General features: G+C 40.5%; 1 protein-coding gene across 7 annotated transcripts in view; it reads right to left on the reverse strand.

Moving 5' to 3' along the window:
• gria4a (glutamate receptor, ionotropic, AMPA 4a) overlaps positions 1-25,090 on the reverse strand; it is a 251,711-nt gene that overhangs the window by 83,106 nt on the left and 143,515 nt on the right. For 6 of the 7 annotated variants that reach the window (XR_011693439.1, XM_071496134.1, XM_071496132.1 and 3 more), the window contains exons 1-2: positions 15,234-15,707; positions 12,007-12,165 (exon numbers count right to left, since the gene is read on the reverse strand). Coding sequence is in view for 6 of the 7 variants with exons in the window: in XM_071496134.1 (XP_071352235.1) it covers positions 12,007-12,165; positions 15,234-15,699 (625 nt within the window). In the remaining variant the exon portion in view is untranslated. Of the gene's footprint in view, positions 1-12,006; positions 12,166-15,233; positions 15,708-25,090 lie in introns of those variants that run through there. The other variant, XM_071496138.1, reaches the window with a different exon arrangement.

Consider the following 25,090-nt stretch of genomic DNA (forward strand, 5'->3'; position numbering starts at 1 on the left):
TTTAATATCACTTGGCTGAACCAGACAAAACACTGCAGCTTGTCGTGGGAGGATTTCAGTCAACCAGCTTCGGGGTTGGTATTCAGTAAGACCTGCAATGAGACGGTTTCACTGTGTCTCATCTTGCTCCAAGGAACTCCAGAACCACAAAGAAGAATTTCATCAATATGATTTTCAGTGCAGCTTTAGTATCAGTGTGATTCCCTAAATGCTGTTTCATTGGCTTTTTTCTACTCTAATAACTAAAAGGTTTTGTGCACTTACAGTTCATTAATATCAGTGAAAAATATTGCCCACTGGCATCATTAGTCCAACAAAATATCTTACATGTTATTGTTTTTTTTTTTAAAAACTCATCCCATTCACACTGAAGTACCACAACTCCCTCTGTTGGCTTCCATTTGTATTTGACTGTTTTACATTTCTGATCAAGGTTGTTTTGAAATGTCTTTACACACATTTTAAACTGGTCCCATACTCATTACTTGAACCACTCAAGTTACTGGCTGGTGCTCCAAGTCCCACATGCAAACACTCATTTTAAGAAAACTGTGTCTAGTATTTTACACTACACAGTTGCACGTACTGGTCAATTTAAAACCATGATCCATGAATGTAAATGTTTTTAACTGTGTTCTGCTGTTGTGTGTTTGTTTTCTCATTAATTATTTTTGTGTATATTTATTCTGTTTTAAGTCTACTCTCCACATCACTGAAAATGAGGGCATGCCCGCGATGATTCTTCCAGACTTAAATAAAGGTTGACTGAATGCATCTTTAGTGACATGTTCTAAGACTTTCTAAGGGAAATGCTTGATGTGACAGACTGAGCCACTTGGGCACTGAAGTCAGGTATAAGCCTTGGTCAAGCTGCAAACACATCACCTTTTAACAGTTGCCTATTTACACATCCAGCAGATTCAGAGCAGCATTATCATTCATCTTGGGCTGTGTTTCTGCCCCCTGATCAATATAAGTTCAACATTCACTCCTAGCTCTGTTTTTGGTCTCCATTACCTTGTGAGGGAAATATCTGGTTCTTAAGCTGCTAAACCAGCTAGCTGCACCGGCTAGTTGCTAACTGTGTCTATTGTTTGGTGTAATGGGTTTTAGGGCTGAAAACCCATTAAAAAACAGCTGCCTGCTGAGACTATAAATGATGCAGTTTCAGGAGAGGAAACCAAAACAAGGTGCTGAAAGATGCTGAAAAGCTTTGTAGAGCTGAGGGGATATGTGTATGAGATACTTTCTCATACACATAGTTACGTGACCCAGTGTTAATACAAAAATATTGATTGTAGCTTCTTTAAGATGATACTGTGTGTATAACATTGTGTGTGAAGGCCTAGAAATTGTGAAAAAGGACCAATTTTTATTGCACATTTGGTAATAAAGAACAAACATTTGTCATAACAGTTGACAAATATTATTAAATATTGTAGTCTAGTGCTGCCCACAGAAGTAGCTGCAAAAGCAAGAACCTTTACTTCCCTTAAAAACCCCTCTCACTATTTCTAGTGCAGTGAGATGTCAGTTTTACTCCCTAGCAGTGGAGTTTTTAATGAAAGAAGTGAGACACACTGAGAGAGAGTCTGTTTTATTGTAACACTAAATGAAATCAGATTACCTGGAGCAAATGTGCGGATTCATTGCGACATGCTGCATGCTCTAATAATATTGCTTGCTGTTTGGTCATTACTGCTGAGGCTAGAATAAAATGATGCAGGGTGATTCCTCAGGGAGCACTTACAGCACTCCACAAGAGCCACAGTACATATGCACACGGTGAATACTGTTCACCATTTGGTCGTCATTGGTGATTAAAGGAAAATGAGGAAATGTGAAAACTGATGCTGTGGTGAGGAACTCTACCACAAATGTATGTGTGAACATACTGTCAAGAGATGTGAAATTACATTTAGTGTCTGTTAAGATGGCTGACCAAAACTGGATCCAGTAAAGAAAACCAAGATGGTGAAAAGCAACCAGTCTATTTCTACATATGTTTTTCTATAATTAAAAGCATGAAGTTCTGGATTTTTCACATTGCATGTGGGGCTCTGTTTGTGAACACCTACTGGGACAGTGTTTTGAGTTCAATGACAGCAGTGCTGCCGTAATAAAAGGAAATATCAGTGATTAACTCAAATACCACATGACATAAAAAAAAGATATTTCTTGACAGAATGTGATTTCCTTGATCTGAAATACAGTTCCAAGAAATGAAACAATCTGATTTTCCCTTTTTACAGCTTCACTTTGGGACAGTAATCCACGTATTGCACTACCATGAGCTTCTACATGATGTCAAGTCATTTATGAAGCAGTTAAATCTTAAAAAAAAAAACCTAAAGGCTGTGTCAGGAAGACTCAAAAGCCAACCAAATCACGATTAGTCCTAAAGCATAATAAAGAAAATTTCATTCTGCACTATTTTTTTCAGTACATAACTTTGGTTTAATAAAAGTTATCATTTCTGTGAGTGTGTGTGTGTGTGACAGACATCAGATACTGATTTCAAAACCAGTTGTAGACTTCCACTAGCTTCTGTTGCTTCCTTCCATAACCTCTCTTTTTTGCTTTTCCTGTCTCAGCAGCTCTTAGTAAACTCAAAGTAGGAATTTCGATGAATTCCTACACAGTAAGTCAGAAAAAAATACTGTGAACATCAGCCCAGATACTTTGTGAAACTGGTGGTTTTCAAGCAGTTAGCTTGACTGGATGAAATAAGAGCCATTAAATTCAAGAGGCAGCTTTGAACCTCTTGATCAGTAGAGCTGCCATCTTTAGAGGTTGCCTCCACAGGATTCATGACATTATGTAAGGCACAGTATGCATAGAAAAATACCAACTGAGCTGCAATGCATCTGTATGTACGACTGCTCTTTCCTAATGTTTCATTATCACTGTTCCAGTAACAAATACTGGAACATATAATAAAGCATTCAAATTAGCATTCAAATTACAGCATTATTACTAACTGGTGAATAAGAAAATAATGCTCCAGTAAAGTCACCTGGAAATGGGAAAAGTTTGAAAGTAATCCGTTATTATGCTATTACCCTGAACCAGATAATGCATCTTGATGCCAGGAAAGGCATTTAGGGTCCCGTCAGAGTCCTCCGACACTTCCAGTATGCCAGTAACATGAATAAACGAAGGCTTGCTGCAATGTAAATCTCCTTTGCCTTGCCAAGACTTCAGATATCATTTCACTCTATTTCCCTCAGTGTGGCCATTAAGAAGACATATAACCATGCAAAACGTCACCAATAAAGATGATGGTACAGTGCTATTATTGAGCGTCTCAAATCATCTACAAGATGACTGAGCCGTTTAGAGGTGAGCTAGGAAAAGGCACGGAGAAATGCTGTATGTGAGGAAGTTGAAAATATATGGACAGGTTGGCAAATCAATGTGCATATGTGTCAGTGAGAGAGAGAGAGAGAGAGAGAGAGAGAGTGGGGGGGGGGTTCTATTTAATCAAATATGATAAAATGATATGAAACACTGATGAACCCTTTGTAAGTGTGAGTTTGCACGTGTGTCTTTTTATAGTCATCACTGTATTAACATCCTTTCAATTAACAACTAAATCCCCACAGAAGCAGTTATTTTCCTGTCACCGCGGGAACAAAGACATGTAAGGGTGTGTTTCCACTTGGCATTTTTAATGAGCAGGAAAGTGCTAAGAGACACTGAAAATAAACCCCTGAAAAACAACAGCAGTAGGAGCTGTTGAGAACGATGATGTCAACCAACCTCAAGCTGTGATTGGTCAGTCAGTGCAAAGAAACTGAACAGGTGGCCTAGGTCGAGCTTTTAGATTTACACTGAAATCTGTTATTGTTTGACTATTCAAATTGTCCTTGTAATGTAAGATGTTTTAAAGACAAATTTGTAGTGGAGTCCCACTGCAGATACCACATGAACGCAACACAGACATGAGTTGTGTGTGAACAGGACGTGTTTACATTCATACGTTCATAGAGAGCAGGTGATGAACAGATGGTTTGCAGAGGAAGTAAATTAGCCAAATGTTATATTCCTTATCAACTATCTCCACAGCATGTCAGCTTTGGCATGACCTAAGCATCGCATTGGTGGATTGGTTATGTACATAAGTAGCAATGCCATAACCATAAATCAAGCTTTACCTTACCTTAAATATTGATGCCAACAAGCAACAAGAGTAACACATTTAACACAATCTTGTTTTTGCTGACCTCTGGTGATTTTTACTTGCTGCAGTGAAGTACACTCCAGCACCCTGTGACATCTCTGTCGAGTGTGGTTACAGGTACAACGCAGCACACCTCTGACCACGCCCAACCACACCAGCCATTAATGCTGGGTGGGGACGGCGGTAAAACAGGCTGGAAACACTGTTTTAAAGCCATGATGTTAAATCATGCTTTAAGATGGAGTGATAGAGCTCTGTGTTTTGTATGTCAGTGGTGGAACTACAGTGGAGGAAATAATTATTTAATCCCTCACTAATTTTCTAAGTTTGCCCACTGACATAGAAGCGAACAGTCTAGAATTTTAAAAGTAGGTTACTTTTTACAACGAGAGACAGAATATCAAAAAGAGAATTCAGAAAACCACATTATATAAAAGATATAAATTGATTTGCATTTCATTGAGTGAAATAAGTATTTGATCCCCTGCCAACCATTAACAATTCTGGCTCCCACAGACTGGTTAAATACTCCTTAGACACACCGAAAAAAAACTTGTTACCCGCAGCAAAGACACCTGTGTCAAACAGTCACCTGTATAAAAGACACATGTCCATGCAATCAATCAGACTCCAACCTCTCCACCATGGGCAAGACCAAAGAGCTGTCTAAGGACATCAGGGACAAGATTGTAGACCTGCACAAGGCTGGATTGGGCTACAAGACCATAGGCAAGAAGCTGGGTGAGAAAGAGACAACTGTTGGTGCAATTATTCGAAAATGGAAGAAACACAAAATGACCATCAATCGACCTCGTTCTGGGGCTCCACGCAAGATCTCACCTCGTGGCATATCACTGATCATGAGGAAGGTGAGAAATCAGCCAAGAACTACACAGGAGGTGCTCGCTAATGATCTCAAGGCAGCTGGGACCACAGTCACCAAGAAAACCATTGGTAACACACTACACCGCAATGGATTAAAATCCTGCAGTGCCCGCAAGGTCCCCCTGCTCAAGAAGGCACATGTACAGGCCCGTCTGAAGTTTGCCAATGATCACCTGAATGATTCAGAGAAGTCTTGGGAGAAAGTGCTGTGGTCAGATGAAACCAAAATCGAGCTCTTTGGCATCAACTCAACTCGCCATGTTTGGAGGAAGAAAAATACTGACTATGACCCCAAGAACAACATTATACTTTGGGGGTGGAAACATTATGCTTTGGGGGTGTTTCTCTTCTAAGGGGACAGGACGACTTCACCGCATTGATGGAAAGATGGACGGGGCCATGTACCGTAAAATCCTGAGTGACAACCTTCTTCCCTCCGCCAGGGCACTGAAAATGGGTCGTGGATGGGCCTTCCAGCACGACAATGACCCAAAACATACGGCCAAGGCAACAAAGGAGTGGCTCAAAAAGAAGCATATTAAGGTAATGGAGTGGCCTAGACAGTCTCCGGACCTTAATCCCATAGAAAATCTGTGGAAGGAGCTGAAGCTTCGAGTTGCGAAGTGACAGCCTCGAAACCTTAAGGATTTGGAGATGATTTGCAAAGAGGAGTGGACCAAGATTCCTCCTGATATGTGCACAAACCTGGTAATTAACTACAAGAAACGTCTGACCTCTATGCTTGCCAACAAGGGTTTTGCCACCAAGTACTAAGCTATGTTTTGCCTGGGGATCAAATACTTATTTCACTCGATAAAATGCAAGTCTGTTTATGTCTTTTAAAGTGATTTCCTGGATTTTCTTTTTGATATTCTATCTCTCACGATTCAAATAAACCTACCATTAAAATTATAGACTGTTTGTTTCTTTGTCAGTGGGCAAACTTACAAAATTAGCAAAGGGATCAAATAATTATTTCCTCCACTGTACACTTGTTTTTACACTTCACTTCACACACAAGGTGAATAGAGAAATGATGGCAATCAAAAAAGAACACCCAGTGACCCCATCCCCACCTCCTCTGTATAATAATGCCAAAGTTGTTTACTATTTTGATACTGTTTTTATGACATACTGTCCTTCTTTGATTTCACCTAGTAGAGCTTACAGATTCAATCTAACCCACGCCACCCTCACTGAGACACACAGTGATTGCAACCCAATTACACTGCATCAGAAATGTTTTGCTATGGTCCAGGTTCTGATCCTGAAGTGTGTTTGAGGACAACAGATTTATTCTAAAACTGGCAAGCGCCAACAGCTAACAGGAAAGCTAAGGTTACACTGAAGTGAAGCGTACATTTTTAATTAGACTGTTATATTAATCCAAATACAGTAAATAAAGATGGGAAGAAAGTAAAAGACTGTCATGAATGTAAGTCTAAAAACCATTACCTAATTCAGAATCACCACCACGTCTCCACATTCATTAATTTTGCCCTTTACTCCAAACAACAGAAGGACACAACAGGACTGACCCTTCAAGGAGATTCTGACTCCAACAGTTTAACTCAATCAGGCTGCAAAGATAATCAGGTGGGGCCTACATGTAAATGCAATCTGTGGCAGTCAATAATACATAAACAGCATTGATTTGCAAATGATTCACTATAGGCACAATCTATATGAACTGTAGCTGACAAATGAGGTTATGCATCACTGCAATAATCAACAATCCAAACCACCACACCACTCTACACATTATCATCATTAGAATTAGTGCTGTACAGTGGGAATATAATATAATAGAATAGAATAGAATAGAATAATTTATCATTTGTCTTAGTTTTGGACATGAAATGGATTAAAACAAGTGTTATCACACATATCAAGGATCATCAATTTACAGCCGTGACAACACCATCATCATGTTTTTCAGCTCTGGCACCACAAATCAGGCATAACCACCTCTTTGTTCCAAATCCTTTCCTCTCCATTTCTCTCTCCTCCGTCCCTAATTCACCTTATCACTTTCTGTCTATCTTCATCACACACTGTCTCAACTGGGTTTTTTTTTTTTCCACACGCACAGTCACATTCATCCCTGCCCATGCACCTTGGTGACACACAGGTGTGCACACATGTACTAAGTGTGGACTGATATGTCACTGCACACACACACACACACACACTCACACACACACTGCAGCTTTTGGTCATGCTAATTCATGTGCATCATTTTCTATAAACCAGGGAATAAAGACACAGTATAGGGAGCCCAGTGGAATAGCGTGCTCCACATTCAGGCACATCAAAAAGACACACACATTAATATATGCAGATGTAAGAAAGTAAGACACAACTACACATCTACAGTACACATATGTATATATATCTCCACTACAAAAGAGACAGGCACACAGGTATGCATGTGCACACAGGAAACAACAAAGAAAGATTGACAGTAGCAGAAGATATATGGATGTGTGACCCTGGGAGAAGAAAATGGGTTGTATTCCTCTGTGAATAGGAAAAAACGACGGGGACCAGGGATTTTTATGATCCGCTCATGCTTCCTGAATACTAGAAAAGAGAGGAACTAGCCAAGGTCAGAGGCAGAATTCTCTATTCTAATTTGGAGCGTTGCTCACCACCCGGAGCAAGAGTCAGGGATTAATTTAGAGATCCATTCACCACGCCTGTGCTAGGGGTGGGGGCAGGGCGTGGGGGGTGGGGGGTGGGTGGTGGACAGTAAAACATGACGAAAAATAGAGGAGCAGAGGAAGGGAGACAGAGTCCGAGGAGATGAGGGCGGCAAGGGAGAGGGTAGAAGCGGAGAGAGACGGAGAGACAGAACGAGAGAGATGGAACAAGTGGGCAAAAACGAAGAAGAGACAGAAAGAAGGACTGAGAGAGCAGACAGTTCACATAGAACAGCTTCATTCTCCAAACACTCTTGAGTGCGTGCGTGTGTGTGTGTGTGTGTGTGTGTGTGTGTGTGTGTGTGTCTGTATCTATGAGAAAAAGGTAGACAGATGATATGTGGGCAGAGAGAAACCGTGGAAAAGGGAAATGGAAATAGAAAAATAGGTAAGAGAAGAAGACACACAGCAAAAGAGTTGATATCTGAGAAGAAACAGAGTAAAATAAAGGAAATCACATTAGAGAAGAAAAAAATGTATATACAGTATACACACAAATACAGAGGATAAGGCTGATAAGGATAAGGATAAGCCATTATTCTACTGTGTACTTCTCTTGTCAATGAATCCCATGAAAAGACCAAAGGCAACAATGCATTCGTCCATCGCTCATTGGCCTGTCTGTGGCTCTGAGCCCTCAGCCCATGTGTTTCAACTGCAGACATAAATCTTTAAAATTGGGTCATAAAAACTTACATAAATACAGTTTAACTTTTAAACAGGCTTCCTAATTTCCTCAAACAGCTGGGCACTGTAGCTTTTAGCAAACTTTACTCAAATAGTCACCCACAACTATTTTCAGTCATGGATGAGTATTTACAGCAGCAGGACATTCTAAGTGGGTCTGACTCAAAATAAACAACAGTGGCTGGGTGCATGGTAATAAATGAACATGCACAGACGCGCAGGTCCTCCTCAAGATGAAAAATGTTTCTGATGTCTTTGATGATCTGTTTGTTATTCTAGTAGTTAGTTGTTGAGTTACACTAATATCTTCTGAAAAACAGTCAGGGTCTATCACAGACAGGAACAAGCAATCAGGCTTTGGCAACACAGACAATATCAAACAGGATCAATTCATTGTCGGTTTTGGGCTTTTAATGTGATTTCTTGACAAGAATAAAAAATATTGCTGGTCTTATCCTGTAACATTCCCTTTCCCAGGTTTATTTTCCCTTAAGCAGATTAGAAAAATCCTCTTATTCCTCACTATCTGACAGTGTCACATATAAATTCTGTATCATGTTGTTTCAACTCTTTCCTGAAGCTATGTGATGTTTACACTCACTGAAATCTTTAAACCCGGGACTCCATGTATTTTATGGCTGCATCATTCTGTCAAATGGAAATATTCTAGATGTCTTGCACATAGCACAGTGTGATTTTGTCATAAATAAACCACTGGTCATTGGGTGATAGAAGTCGCGTCAGTGGGGTTGGTAGAACATCAAAAAATCCATAAAGTTTTTACCAGGCCTGTCAGTCTCTTTACTGGCCCATTCTGTATGTCTGTCATTGGGGATACAAGTGTGGTCACACCCTAGTCCAAGTGGATAAATCCAGGGCTGGAGCAATTTCTTTCACAATCCAACACTGGTTACTAGCACCCACTGTCACGTAGCTCAGTCAGCTGGGCTTCAGTGCATGCATGCAGACTGTAGAACACCGGCTGGATTGTTTTAAACTCTCAGAAATGATTGGTACAAACCTTTGCCCTCAGCACATGCCTTTCCTCATCACCAGTAAAAATAATAATCCTCCCCTCACATTATCACAAAGCCAACTGATGTGTATTCAGTGTATACCTTCCCACTCAAACAGCTTAACAGTGAACAGAAAATAGATTCGGCATGTGATGGTTTTCGTGGGTGGGAGGAGGCAGATGGACTATTAATTTTCCAATCATTGTAGGTTGTCTATTCATTCATGTGGGGCGACAATACAGGGGGTGGGAAACAACAAACTTGGAAATTGCATTACACAGTTTGATTTATGATTCTATGTGAGTTGCATTTGGATGCAGTTAAATCCTATGATAACGCCCTCCGGGGATAGAGGATGTCTAAATTCATTTTACTCATGCGTAAAACAACATACAGCTATTGCCAATTGATCAAAATCTTTCAGACTTTGAAGTACCCTTTTCAGTAGCCTTGTTTGACAGTGGGTCAGCTTGAGTCAGCTTTTTTTCACAACCTGAAAATATCTAAAGAACCTTGTTAAACACATTGATATAATACCATAAGAAGAAGCACTGTACTGTTGTATTATACTGTATTGATTTTGTTGCACTGCCTAGTTAACAGCCCCAGTGGTCCATTTGTTAAAGTTTAATGAGAGAAGGAGGTAAAACATCACAGTAGAATAACTTGAAAATTTCCCTAAAATAAGATGGATGCACCACAGGACTGTGTTAACAAGGGGATATGCTACGATGTGATACCCTTGAGAGGCATTCAGTTTGTAAGGACAGTACAAAAAGCTCCTCAACATGCATCGTACAATGATGAAAAACATTGCGGGCCTTGAAATTTTGCAGCAAAGGAAACACATTTTTTCATATTCCCATTCTATTCTCTTTAATCAACATAACCACCACACACAGCTCAGGCCCATTACTTCAATATTTCAATTTCGTTTTTGTTTTTATCAAGTTGCAAATACATCAACTAACTCAAAAACTAATTAAAAGTAACAACTGAACTTTTGTCCCCTCTCATGCAATGACATTACAACACACACTTCGCTCACCAAGGGGGCAGATGAGCAAGAAACTTACACAAAGAGTATCCCGTAGCGATTGTTCCCATCTCAATCATAAACACACACAGGGACACGCAGAGATACCTCTAACCACGTTCGAGACATTTAGATTCGTGTGACTTTCACTATTGTCACTCATGTCATGTGAAGACACAGACAATTACAGCAAAGCCACTGTAAGCAAGAAGCTGGAGTTAGGGCATCTCACAGTCCTGGGAGATAAAAGCATAACAATGATTTTGCCAAATAATCTTCTCTGTGATGACAAAATGTGATGAGTTAGATAACATGCAGACTGCAGGGATAAAGTTACTATAATTCCCCTTCCACTAGCCAACTGTGTAATTGTATGGAAAAAAAAGTCCACAATCATTGTGAAAGCAAAAGTGTGGAATGACCATGAAAATCAGAGAGCGTGGAGAGAGAACATCAAATCAAGCACAAATGTTCCAGCACGTCATGTTTGGTTATTCCTATTCTGTTGTTGTTTATGTTCCGACTCAAAACTGACCACTGTAAAATATGTCAAGGATACGTTCAAGGGAAGAATGGTTCACTTTGCCTAAATGGGCCAGAAGCTGAGGATTCTTCCAACAACTCTTTCAAATGTTTTTTGAGACACCAAGAGCAGCTTATTATTGCTTTGTATGACATCAGAAGAAATAAGTATTTCAAGGGAATGGCATATATCATGATTAATATTATCTCATCATATTATCATGATTGCTTTTTTCATATTCGACACACACAAACACCTGTAGCATGCTGAGCAGTTCTGAACTGTTAAGCCTTGTTAACAGTGACACAAACTTCATCAAGTCTTTCTCGCAGGCTTCCAGGTCAAGAGGCCATGTGACGGATTAGATCTCAACTCCTAGAGTACAGACGGGGATGGTGGTGAAAGACACAAGTACCAAATGTTCCCCTCTGTTCTGAACACAAAGGACCTATTTTCACCACTGTCTGCAACTATTCCCAGACTAATTTCATAGTTGAAGCAAGCTGCAATATTTTGTGATGGGCAATATCTTTTTTGCAGATTGGGTGGATGGTGCTAAGTGGGAATAGATGTGGATAACATATGGAGGAGCAAAGGTATGATTAAAAACCAGTGTTGGCCATAATTGTTGGAAAAACTAACCATTGACATTGCCTGTAGTTTATAGCACCTAAAAATTAACATCTCAAAATGGTAATTTGTCCAGCTTCTGTTGCAGAAAAAAAAAACAGATAAAATCCACCACAGAAAACTCAGCTCCTGTATTACGTGTGACAAAGATAATGATCCTTTAAATAACTGGAGTTGCTAATTAAACCAATCTTTATCCAACAGTGTGCTGAGGAGAGAGAAGATAAAGACTGAACAACAAACATGTAGAGAGACACTCAGACAAAGATAGAGAGAAAGAATGAGAAAAAAAATACTTGCACATATTTGTTTCAGCCTTGTTTTTTAGTCACTTAAACACTTACATGCATTGGTGACGGCAAAGCTGTTGGCAGTCTCTATGTTGTCGACATGCGGGACCAGGTTAAAGGGAGCTTCCGTAGCATTAGGGCTGGTGTTGTGAAGGAAGATAGCTAGTCGAAACGCTGTGTACTCCTGATCAGTATTCCTAATGAACAACCCACCTAGAGAGAAGGACAAAGAGAGAGGGCAAGGAGGAGAGGAACATGATGGAGAGGAAAGGAAGTGAGTTATTGTAGGGAGGAGAGAGGGGTCGGACAGGAGCGTGGTGAGAGAGGGAGAGAGACGGGAAGAAGCAGAGTAATATGGGGAAAGAAAGATAGATAGGGAGGGAGGGCAGAGAAAAACAGAGGAGGGGAGGGAGAGAAGAAAGCCAAGATCTTCATTAGCTTTGTTACAAAAGGTAATTTGTCTTTCAGCACATCCTCCTCACACACACGTAAAGATGACTACAGACACACTTACAGATACCCACAGTGTGCATTTCATTGATGAAACTGGAGAAAGACAGAGAAAGAGAAAGGGCGGTGAGAAGAAAAGGAAAACCAACTAAGCCGACAGGAAGGCAGTCAAAGAGATAATGAGTTGGAGAGGATATAAAAGAAAAACAGGAGAGAGGAAGGCCAGATCAAAAGGTGTCAGCAAAATAAAGGAGGAGCATGGGCCATGAAAAAGAAAGGGGAGAGGGATATGAGTGCTAAGTGTCAGTTGGCCTTTAAAAATGAGAGTATTCCTCAATATGGGTGCGTCTGACAGAGAGAGAATGAGGGGGAGACAAGAGATAAGAAGAAATAGTGAAGATAGGGTTCAAAAAAATTAGAAGTTAGGAGAAAAAGAATGTCAAAGAAATTTGGGAAAGAGAGAGAGATCTGGTATCTATGGTGATCAGATCACCACCTCAGTTTGAGGAAAGCTTGGGATTCATCTGATGCCTGATTAAAGACACAGATGTAGTTTAAGGCAATAAATACAGATAAATACAATGGAATCAACGGAAAATTGATAGAATACTTGCAAAATACCAAAATATTACAAACGAAAGACAGCTGGCAAAGTCAGTGTGTAACATGTGGACATGGCCACTCAGAGATGATAGAATAACCACAGCAGAGCCGTGATCAGTATAGTGACCAAACATTCACAGAGAATGCAATACACTGGGAAAGACATTTGTTTCCTGACAGCACCTGGTACACCTGGAAATGTAATGGCCCACTGTTTGTCTCCATGAAATACCATACTCCTCCATGACTTCATACAGTATGCTGGACTGAAGTAAACTGATGTGATCTAAGTTTAACTGAATCAGACTCAGCTCATCTCAGCTGGATTACACTGGCAGGCTGTGAAGCCTTGACATTGCATTGGGAGAGAGAGAGAGAGGAGAGAGCGAGGGAGAAAAGATGACAAAGGAGGAGTTGGGAGGCAGAGCATGTTGAACAAAGCAATCGTCACTACATAACATGTCACTCATCCGTGTGTCTGCATGTGTCTCATTCATGCTAAACCTTCCCCTTTGCTTTCTCTGTGTCTCTCTTAAGCAACACTATGCCCCCTTGTAGATCCAACACCTCTAAAGTCCTGAACACACACATATGCATACACAAAGACAACACATCCTGTGCATGTATAAGTAATGTGCAAAGCACATTTTGATGATTGTTTCTCTTTTTATCTGATTAAGTTTAATTATATCTAAGTCTCCTGTTTATGGTAATAACGCTGGAATCCTATGAAAAACTGTGGTTTCTTTTTTAGGGTAGAACTCCACCTTAGAGCACACACACATTCACAGACATGCCAGTGTTCCAATATGCCACATTATTGCACCAGTTTCTCTAATAAATTTCACAAACATTCTCATCTGTGTCAGTCTCTGTCTCTCTCTCTGTCTTCCACACACACACGCACACACGCACAAAGAGAGAGAGAGAGACAAAAAGAAACAGTTTATGCTTCCAGTGATATTACACTTGTGTGCAATGCAGAGATATGCAAATGACACCTCAATTGAACTGCTGGAGAGCTGAGGGAATGATCAAGTATGTATATTTGAGTCTGTAAGGAGGACAGTCAGTGGGCGAGAAGGGAAGTGTGAATGTGTGTTCTTCTGCACTAGCACATACGCTTTATACAGCATGTATGAATGTGCATACATTCATGTTCACTGTGTGCACACATGTATGCATGTGTGTGGATGCATAATTGCAGCGGTGCACAGAATATAGTATGTGTGCATCTTTATGATTGCATGTGCATGTTCTACATGCATTGAAAACCAGTGCAAACGTGTGTGTGTGTGTGTGTGTGTGTGTGTGTGCGGTGCCAAGCAGAAAATATTTAGCGTATTAAGTTTATTGGCAGCTGTAGGGAGACAGAGTCAAGGAGCTGAATTTCATTATAGGACCTCCCAGCTGCCCCCCACAAGGAGTGATGCAGTGCATTCATTATCACACACATGCCAGCACGAGCGTGTGTATATGTGTGTGCGACAGAAAAAGAGGGAGAGACAGAGACAGACAGAGAGAGAGAGAGAGAGAGGGAGAGAGGGAGAGAGATCCCATGCATGTGTGGTCCATATGCACTGAGCAACCCAATGATGAGCCAGATTTTGTTAACCTATAAGGCAGGTTGAAAGATAGGCTTCTCCCGCACTGACAGGAGGAAGGTAACTGGAAAAGGGCAGAGAGAGAGAGAGAGAGAGAGAGAGAGAGAGAGAGAGAGAGAGAGAGAGAGAGAGAGAGAGAGAGAGAGAGAGAGAGAGAGAGTGCTGCAGTGTCTAAACAGTGAAGAAGACTAGAAGGGAACAAAGCTCGCTGAAACATTGATGAGCCCAGAACAGCCTTTAAAATACACGCAAATACAGCCAAAGGATAGACAGAGTGAAAGAGTTAGTGTGCATTCATAAAACATATGAGTCACAGCAGAGGTGCAAAATATCTTGGATTAAAAAACAAGAGGGAAAAGATGCACCATTGGAAAATGTTTCTATAGTTGTGTGTTCTTCTGTTCCATTACTCCTGCATGAATTTCATGTGTTTCACAATGATTTTTGTGTTTTGGGGTCTGAAGGGTCCCGGTGCAAACCTAAGCCCCCCCCCTCTTTTTTTTTTTTTTTTTTTTTTTTGCCTCGGTGACTGATGTTGGATAAAAAAAAAAAAATCCCATAAGATTAAGTGTAGTGTGTCAGATCTGAGTGTTCGTGCGTAAAATCAGTAACCCTCCAACTCACCTATCTGCACTGAGCTGGGGAAAGCCCCCGTTGCCAGCCCCCAAAGGGCGGAATACACCCCGAGAAAGTGCCAAGAAAAAATAATAATCCTCATTTTTTTCTTTCCTTCAATCCCTTCAGAAACTGTTGAGAGACATCGAGAGAGATTGAGGGGGGAGATGCGAAAGAAAGAGAGGAAAAAGGCGTCAGAAAAAAAAATGGAATAAAGAAGAAAAGATGAGAGTTTTTTCCCCCCGTTTTGCTCAGCAGTATTCCTATTCCATGGTGGGCTCGTTCGGTTCTTCCCCTGCAGTGTCCGCTCAGGAGAGAGCTGCGTGTCCGGCGCACATGTAAAGACAGGGAGAGAGAGGGAAAGAGTGGGGAAACTCGCTAGAATGATTGGCGAGCTGGGAGAACAGTCTGCATGGAGGAACTGGACATGCGCGCCCCGTCTCTCTCTCTCTCTCTCTCTCTCCCTCCCTTTCATTCCCACACACCCTCTATTTTTCTCTCTCTCTCTCTGTGTGTGTGTGTGAGATGGTCTGTTTCTCCCTCTGTACCCCTCTCCCCCTCTCACTTTCCCCTTCCCTGTCTGCTGTCTTTCACTTGCTGTAACACTGAATTCAGCTGTAGTCTACTGATAAGGCTTGGTCAGGGGACATGTAAGGAAAAGCTTTCAAAACAAAGGTTCCGTGTGCGTGTGCGTGGGTCTATGTGCGCATTACTTTGCGCCGGAGGTCCCCCTCCGCGCACACTTGACAGCATTTAACCTAACCGTGTTCATATTCTTAATGTGTCGCCGCTCCCTCGCATCATTCTGGGTTTAACATGGGTGCACATGTGCGCAAGAAAGAAAGAAAGAAAGAAAGAAAGAAAGAAAGAAAGCAAACACACGAAAGTGTCTCGATGAAAATGAAGACTCCTGATTGGTTGTGCCTAGAGTGGTGATGCAGACTGAAGTGAGAATGAGAGGCAGATAGAGACGTTCCGCCCGCGTCTCACTAATTGCATTACAAACCCAATCCATCCTGACGCATCGGTCTGCTCACTCCGCGGCCAAACCCGACTCTTGCCTGTCCCACCACGGCAGCAGCATGCAGGCCCCAGACAGAGAGGGGAAACCTCAGGCCGCCTACAGCTGCGGGACGCTGATGGCGCCCCGGGGACCCGCTAAAGTCATCGTTATTTCAACGTCACGACCTCATGAACACAAACATCTGGCCACGGAAAGGAAAAAAAACAAAAAACAAAAAACAGATGCACAAGAATTAAAGCGACACGACAAAAGCCCGATATAAAGAGGTGTTTTGTGCAGCTTAAAACAAGAAGAAAAGACTCGTAGCCTGGAGTATGCTGCATTCTGTTAGAGCAGGCTACACTGTGTTAGAGCCGTATCCCATTCAGAGCCGTTTCATCTAGCCTGCCGGTAGCAGGTCGGTAAAACTGACAGACGGTCTGGGATCGCGTAGTTACACGGTGGAGAGCACAGTTTCATTTTTCCAGATGGCACAACGAAAGGGATGCTTCACGGTTGTCCCAGTGAAAGATGCGGTCTGTCCATCTCTGAGGGGTTTTACCGGTCGACTGCAGAACATACAAGTAAATCAAACAGGCTGAAAAAATGCGAGTTCGACGTTTTTAACACTTTTTTTTTTTTTACAGCAAGATGTTCATTTACTTAAAATGAGATTTGGACCCAGCTCTCCTTCCATAACAGGACAGCATGCAGACAGGGACGGCCTCCAGATTCATTTAAAGTTGATTTTATGAAGCAAACAGAAGATAATAGCCAACTAAAAACTCTTATATTAAATGCATCTATAAATATAACGTCTTATATTTATAGATACATGTGCTGCACACTGATCTGCTTTCCATCGATTGGTGTGTACTGGTTGATTACTGGTGTTACTAAATGTGCACTTATGCACGTTTGGCTGTGAGTTCAGGCAGAATGTTTATGCACTAAAACAACACAGCACCCGTCATTTTCAACTTCATGCTGGCCGCGTCCACTTCCCCATCAGACTCTGTCCATGGTGCTGAAACCAAACTGCGCTGCATGCAGGCTGCAGGCTGGAGGGGAGGACGGGCTCCTCACTCCTCAATGAGCAGGAGTTTTGGTGAAAAACAAACATCACACCAGGAGATTTCCCTGATTAGGTACTTGCCTCTAGATGGGAGGTGCACCAATTGGTAAAATCATGCAGGCTGAGGCCTTACTGGCCTTCATGACACATTAATGTGTACTCCAAGTTATGTATTATTTATTGTGAAACATGTAGTAAAGTTTTTTTTTTTTTTTTTTTTTTTTTTTTACCTTTCATTCTTGAAACTCAAATTTAGCAAAGTCTGCATGGGTTTTGTAATCATCTCATGATAAGAATCCTGTGTACTGCATCAGTCGTGTGTCATGCAGACCGAATGGGGCAGCTTCTTAATACCACAGAAATACAATTTCATTACCTGTACATTGGCATTTAGCTGCAAATACAGAGCCACTCATTATTTAATGCAGGCGACCACTGTGATTCTTTTTTGTCACTGCATTGCAAATAGAAATGATAGACAAAACCAGCAACAGCCTTCATACAAACTAAATGATGCTTTCAGTCTTGTAACGAGCTGGTGCAATGTCCCCACGCCTGACTAATCCATCAGTAACGTAACCAGTAAAAACATCCACTTTAGAGAGAGAGAGAGAGAGTTTGCCCTGGTTGTAACTTATTACAAAACTTGCAGCCATTAGAGATCTGCTGTGCTTTGGACTGGCTTTATACAAAAGAGAAAAACTCATCGAAAGGCATTTTCCCAAACTTGTCTTTGTAGACCAGGGTTTAAGTTGTGTTTACAATCATTTGTTAGCTTGTTTGTTTTGATGGTAATGGTGATTCATTGCGGTTTATTTTTAGTTCGCCATCACTGCAGATGTAAAATACTGAACAGAGTGTCTTGTGAAGAGAGTTCATTCACTCAGTTCTCTTACTTATTTATGGACGCTCACTGAATGTGATAATGACTTGTACTGCTGTGTCTTAGCGGTGAGGTTTCTCATGCTTGTACAGTCCAACTTGGGACCTAAGGTTTTACTATGAGTGGACTGTACAGTGGTACTGAGGGCTGTGGCACAGTTACACATTTATTTTTTTTTCCAACAGAATTATATAAGTCTACTGAATATGAGCAGCAAACAGTATAAGTATATTTTTGATTCTGGTTCTACTTGGATGATTGCACTCACACAGTACTTTTGTGAGGCCTCTCCATGGGAATATTGTCCTTTTACAGAGAGGTGATTTGTTGGGTATTTAAAGGCATTTTTAGGAATACTTGAGTGGCTTTTGGAAAACATAAATTATGAACAACCAGCAGTTTCATTCATCAGTAATCCATATCAGTAATCGTGAAAAGAAAGCTTTCGAATAACTTGCTTTTATATGAAACAAAGCAACCAAAAGCATGCTTTAGAATATAGTAGAATTTTGTGTTCGCAGTTAACACTGTCACTGATTTTACCAATGGCATGCCCATGTCATCCATGCTACACAAGTTCAGCCGAGTGAATATGCTTTTTCATATAATAGTCCTTCAAGGCCAAAGTTTAGTGAGTAAATGTTCAGAACACGTACAACAGAACACAACAAGAGAAGGAAACTGTGACAAATTCACATTCTTACCAACGTATAAAGGTAGCAGCCTCATTACTAGTCTCTTTCAAAGATGAATATGCAGAAAACTAGTATACTGCACTTTAGTACACCTCAAAGTAAGAGGGTTGTGATAGTGGATCTTGTCCCTGATCCTCCACCAGGACTGAATGAGGCTCTTCCATGTGCTCAAGTTTCTAGAGTCCAAAGACATATAGCTCCTGTACAAGGAAGTGTAAGCCCAGCCATACACCGATCAATCAAAACAAATTGATCCATCAAATTAACTGTTGTATTACTACCAGATTATTAGTTTGTGACATCCAGCTGAACAACAGGTACAGAGTATCAAGGATGAAATGAATCAAGCTCTACTGTGTCGAAAGGATAGTGTGTCAGAAAGGAAGTCTATTTGAAATGAAAGTGCATTTTGAATCCTTATTTGTCCTTGAAAGGATTCTTCCAAAGACTGGGATTAGGATTAATTAAACAAAAGATTCAAGCAATAATAAAGCAAGTAATCTTTGTTTGACATACCGACCTACACACAACCTCTCCCCTCACTGTTGCAGCATTTGAAAAAATATTGCATTCTGTTTGTCTCGTGTTGAAAACTGCATCTCCAGCATTGTCCATTTTGTGCACCTGACTTTTTTGATTTCTGTGATTGCTTGATGCACCATGACCCTTGGACACATTATTAATGCATTTTATTTTGAAAGTGTTAAGAACGAATCAGTTTTATTTAACCCAACAGACATTTTGGTGAAACAAGTCTTTTTTTGGGATATTTAGTGAATTCAAATGCCAAAAATAAATAATTCCTCTGCTAATGCATGACCTACACAGTTTACACAGTTTAGCTGAACTCTTTGAATTAGTGCTTAAGACACTAAACTTTAAATGCACATAAACACACACACCTTTCTGTTCTGCTGGCCACATATGGTTAATGGCACAGTAGAAAAATATTTTTCTTTATCAAATATCTCACAGTACATCTAATCTATATATCTGTATCCAGTATTTCTGAATCCATTCATCAATATATCCCTTGCTCCAAGGCATTCTCTCTGTCTGCTGAATTCACCAAAGTCAATTACTTAGTTCACAGTCAATATACCAACTTGGTAATAAGGACCCATCAACAGAGAGTGCTAAGGCATGTGGTAATTGACATGCTGGTGTTAGCTTTGTACTCTGACTCAAACTATATTGAGTGAAAATTGGCAAATTCGGATGGTGATGTTCAGGAGAAAAGCTCCACCTCAATTTTGTACTCTTTTTTCTAATTTAATGGTGCAAAATATGTTTAATCACATTAAGATTGTAGTCAACATGGCAGTACAGCAGTACATGTTTGGAGAATAAATTAACAAGTCTAATGACAAGTCTCTCCTGGCCAGAGTTCAAACATGACATGACTATCTGGCCCATTGCCAGAATCTCAACTGTCTTTATGACGCTGCCAAACCCGGATCATGACTGAAACAGTTACCTTTCACCACTTAGTCAGAAAAAGTGGTAAGAATCGTGGTCTTTGTACCACCAACTTTTCAGTTTAGCACCATCATCAGCTTTGACAACTTTTACTTTGTCAATACTTTGGTTTATCTCTAAATACATGCAAAGCTAATGATGTTCCCAGTAGCCTCTGCTGTACTTTGTGTAAGTTCTGTTGTTGTTTGTGCGAAGTCAGTGGACTGCATTTATATTACACTTTATCCAAAGCACCTTACAATTTGCCTCTCATTCACCTATTTATGTATTCACACTAACACAATGATGGTTGTGAGCTAACATGCACCACACTGGCCTAACCATGGAGAGTAATTTGGGGATCAATGTTTTGGAGGTCAGGAGGAGCCAAGGATTGAACTGCCAGCCTTGGCATTAGTCGACAAACCACTAATTGCCTATTAATTAGCAGTTAATATGCTAACCTACTAAATATAGTGAACATGAGCATGTCTTATGTAAACTCTTACACTGTAAATGTTCAAGAATCTGACAGATTCTTTCATCCCTTTCCTGTTTTCCTGTTTCTAGTTATAATTTCAATACACAGATGCAATATCCCATTGGTGAGTTTTCTCACCAGTGAGTCTTTTTAGACTATTTTTTCTCATTTAGTAGTTCCATAAAAGGGTAAATATGAAGATTTAAAGATCAGATTTCAAAGAACTGGAGATCACACATTTTCGTTTTCTGCTTCTGTGAATATATCCAAGGTATCAAGAAGGTGTATTGTTCTACTGTGCTTTGACCACCAATGTGATAACCTAACTCTTACATTCAGCACTGTGTAAGTCAATACACAATTTTATTACATAAATAAAACTGCCTATCTTTATCTGCCATCTATATCTGACTCTTGTGGTTGACCTTGGAGTGCCCGTAGACAATAGCTAAAGACCTTGGAGATGAGATAAAGAGACAGTGATGTTTAAAAAAAGACAGGCAGGACAAAGAAAAAACAAACAAAAAGACCATACTAGTAGCCACCTTTAAAATCATTTTTTTCATGGTGACATATGACAACAATGACTATGACTATGACTATGGCTATGACTATGACTATGACTATGACTATGACTATGACTATGACTATATCTATCTATCTATCTATCTATCTATCTAACAAGTAGTTACAGATTGTGTCACAGGTGTGACACGGGTGTGATGTTGTGCCAGCAGTCACCCCGCCAACTTGTCATCACTCCTGCTTGAAAGGTTACAAGAATAACTCTCCTCCTTTCCACTTCCATCTCTGGTTATTCATTCATCCATCCTTCAATTTCTCTTTCTCCGTACACTGCATGTGATGACTCATCAATCTTAACGTCCTTCTCCTCCTTGCTATCGCCTCCTCCTTCCCCACCCTCTTCATGCTCCTCTTCCTACAGCTCAATCCTGCACCTTGGCCATATACCCTATGACTCATCCCCTTAACTGTATTCCTCCAACTTTTCGTCCCTCTCCATTTCCTTCAGCACACCATTAGAGTAATATCAGTATCCACCAGCCCTCTCTGTATCCTTCCATCACCTTTATCTTTTCATCTCCTTTTCTTTTTTTTTTTACCTTGAAGCCTTTCTGTCCTTCCAACTCAACCCACTCTGCCAAGCAAAATTGCTTCTTTTCTCCTCATTTCTGATGAAGAATATGTCTTGATGCCATACCTTCAACAGCCCCCCCCCCCCCCCCCCCCCCCCAACCTCCCATAAACCCAGCAGCTATCTTGTATCTTATTGGAAACAGACAAAAAGAACATTAGCAGATACAAATCAATTGATGGTGTTACACTGTGAGGTTGCAGCTGGGGACTCATCGCATTACTCTAAGTAAGGTGAGGATCAATGCAAGTCAATGGTGAACAGTGCATTTATAACATGCAGCAGCAACTGTTCAGCCCCTGTGACTTCAGGCTGATTGTGTCATTGAAAAGATGGATGGAATATTTCAACAGTAATGAACAGAAGGCAGCGGGCATGCAAAGGAGTCATGGGTGCTGTTTTCTCATTGTTATGCAAATCCATACTCTTTCTTGTTGAGAACTTTTTTATTATAAATCTGCAACTTTCCTGGATTTGGGCAAAATACAGCTTTATTTTCTGAAAACAAGCATCTCTATTAAAAGTGAGTGTTGATGGCCCTTGTGTATTTGAAAAGCCATTAAAAATTTCAGCACAAATAAATGGTAACAGAGTGTTGAAGCAATTCATTGGAGCCCATTCTATAACAGTGTGAGGCTGAAGCAAGAGCCCATGCATCCTGTACTTTCACAAACCTTTGAGGAGTTTTGAAGGTCTCTGTAAACACACTGATGATTGACTGAGCGACCGTGCTCATTACGGTTACAGATTCCACTCAGTCTCCCGGACTTGTCAAATAACAGCCCTCGACGCCGATAAACCGTGACTTGTAAATAAATGGTATTATGGTTTGATTCAGTGACAGAGTGGCAGCGTGCGGCATCAATATGACGCCTGGCAAGAATTAACGTCAGGCTACATTACAGGCAGCTGGAACTGCGAGTTAGCTAGTAATTCACAGATTAAGCCAGCACAGTTGTGCTCATTATTGTCCCAAAAAGACACAATTTATTGACTGACATTGTCCAGTGTGTGAAAAATTTATACTATAAATTACACATATACAGTAGTTGTGCACTGACATGCACATGTACATATGGATGTTTTTATTCTAACCTGAATGTGCTTAGTTTTTTTGTAGGATTATTTTACCTACAAAACAGTAGAAAAACTTAACAAAAACAAAATGATCTCAGAGCGCTGGGAGATTTATCTTAAATATAATGTATTATATCATTAGATGTCACTTAGAAATAAAATAAAGTGGAAATAATGATCAAAGAAAAACAACTGATCTAGTAGAGTAGCAGTGCTACTCTAGTGTCATCTGTAGATGGACGGCATTGAGATTTTCACAAGGTGTGTTCCTTCTATAGAACTTGTACTTAAAATAATTAGTTAGCCAGTGAGTTCAAAACATTTATAGTCGAACTGTGGTCTCAAAAACAAAAAGGAAAAATCACACACATAGTGTACAGTACATACACAATCAAACTGAACACTCCCAATGTCTTTCACAGGTCAAGCTTTTTGATTGTAAGAATGTACCTCTTGGATCAACAAGCACCACTCAAGTCCAACATTGCCAAAAATCAGCTCTCAATCAGGCATTTCCTGGAAACACCTGATTGAGAAGTGAATAGATTGTCTGTCTTTGTGTATGTACTGTAAATTGCTGAGATTTTACAATCATGTGTTAACACTGTACAACCAATTTAAATAATTTCACTTTGGGCTAGTATAGCCTACATAAAAATAGCATTTTACATTTCTGCATTTTTTAAAATATTCCTACACAATACTATGTTAGGAAATGAACTGTGATTACCTCTCATCATTACCAAGATTTTTGTGTTTATGTTTGAAATTTCAAAAAAGAATGCTCTTCTTTTGCTCTGAAGAAGTAACCTATACTAATTGCAAGTTTTGCCAACATACAGCATGCAGAGTACAAATATTTAAGTCTTGAAGCTGCTTTATTTAGTTTATAAAACCACCTTAAGCACCATGAGACTTTACGCATTGTGCACTTGCTGCACTTCAGTCTGCACGTCTCACGTTCTTATCGCTTTGTTTTTGAGGAATCCTTGAGGAGATGGTATGAAGGCGACACGCAAATGACTTAGCTGGGCTACTTGCCAAAACCATTAAACGCCATCCCTGGGTGCCTGTCAGATAATGATTACCCGCTTGTGCGATGGTCCTGCATCTTTACACACCTTGTCTAAATGCTCTGCCCAGGTTCTGGCAAGGCAGGCTAAATGCAGACTGTTTGACAGATCATAGACAGCACTGTCCCCACAGGCTGGCAGATGGCTCTAAACTGCCCTGATAATATGAGTGTATGAACACATATGCACACTGACACACAAATGCTTCCCTATGCATACAAATACAGATTAAAACACATGCATATGCATTTGTGCAATCATAAAGACATGAAATTAGACTGACTTTGTCGTTGGGTCCATATTTTGTTCTTTAATATGTTTTTACTGATTGGATGCAAACAGAATCTCTCTGCATCTCTCAGTCAGACCTCTCAGTCAGATCTGTGCCAGCTCCTTTCTCCTCTTCTCTGATCCTGCCACGGGCCAACGTAAAACATCTGGGAGTTCGCATTGTGTGTGTGCGTGTGTGTGCTCACCCTGCGAGTGCACTAGATTTGCAGTGAGCCTGTGCGTGCATGTGTTAGTGTGTGTTGGCTTCTCAGCAAGCCTGCCAGGCTAAGAGTCCAACATCTGTGAGTTCAGATGTTTTCTAATGATATGCTAATGGTGCTGGAGGGAGACAAGCACAGAGGCTAATGTAGCGGTCATAAACCTCTGCCTCCATCTCTCTATCTCTTTTCCTCCCCACTAGTATGATGATCTACCCATCTCTTGCCTTTCTCTCCATCCCTCAGACTTGATAATCTTCTCTTTTTACCTTTTGCACCATTTTATTCAAAACTGAGAAACTTTGAAAAGGCTCAAAGTGGCACATTTATGGTGCAACTTACTGTCTATGTGCTGCGATTCATGACGGTAAATGCTATGCAAAAGTTACTGTGAATATATGCCATTCGGTCCAGCCGTTATTTTGGATTAATCACTTCAGCAGTTATATAAGACAGATATTACAGAAGCACCAGTTG

The sequence above is a fragment of the Trachinotus anak genome, unplaced genomic scaffold (genome assembly GCF_046630095.1).
Source record: "Trachinotus anak isolate AG129_WGS33_773 ecotype Australia unplaced genomic scaffold, CSIRO_AGI_Tana_v1 ptg000014l, whole genome shotgun sequence".
NCBI classification, from domain to species: Eukaryota; Metazoa; Chordata; class Actinopteri; order Carangiformes; family Carangidae; genus Trachinotus; species Trachinotus anak.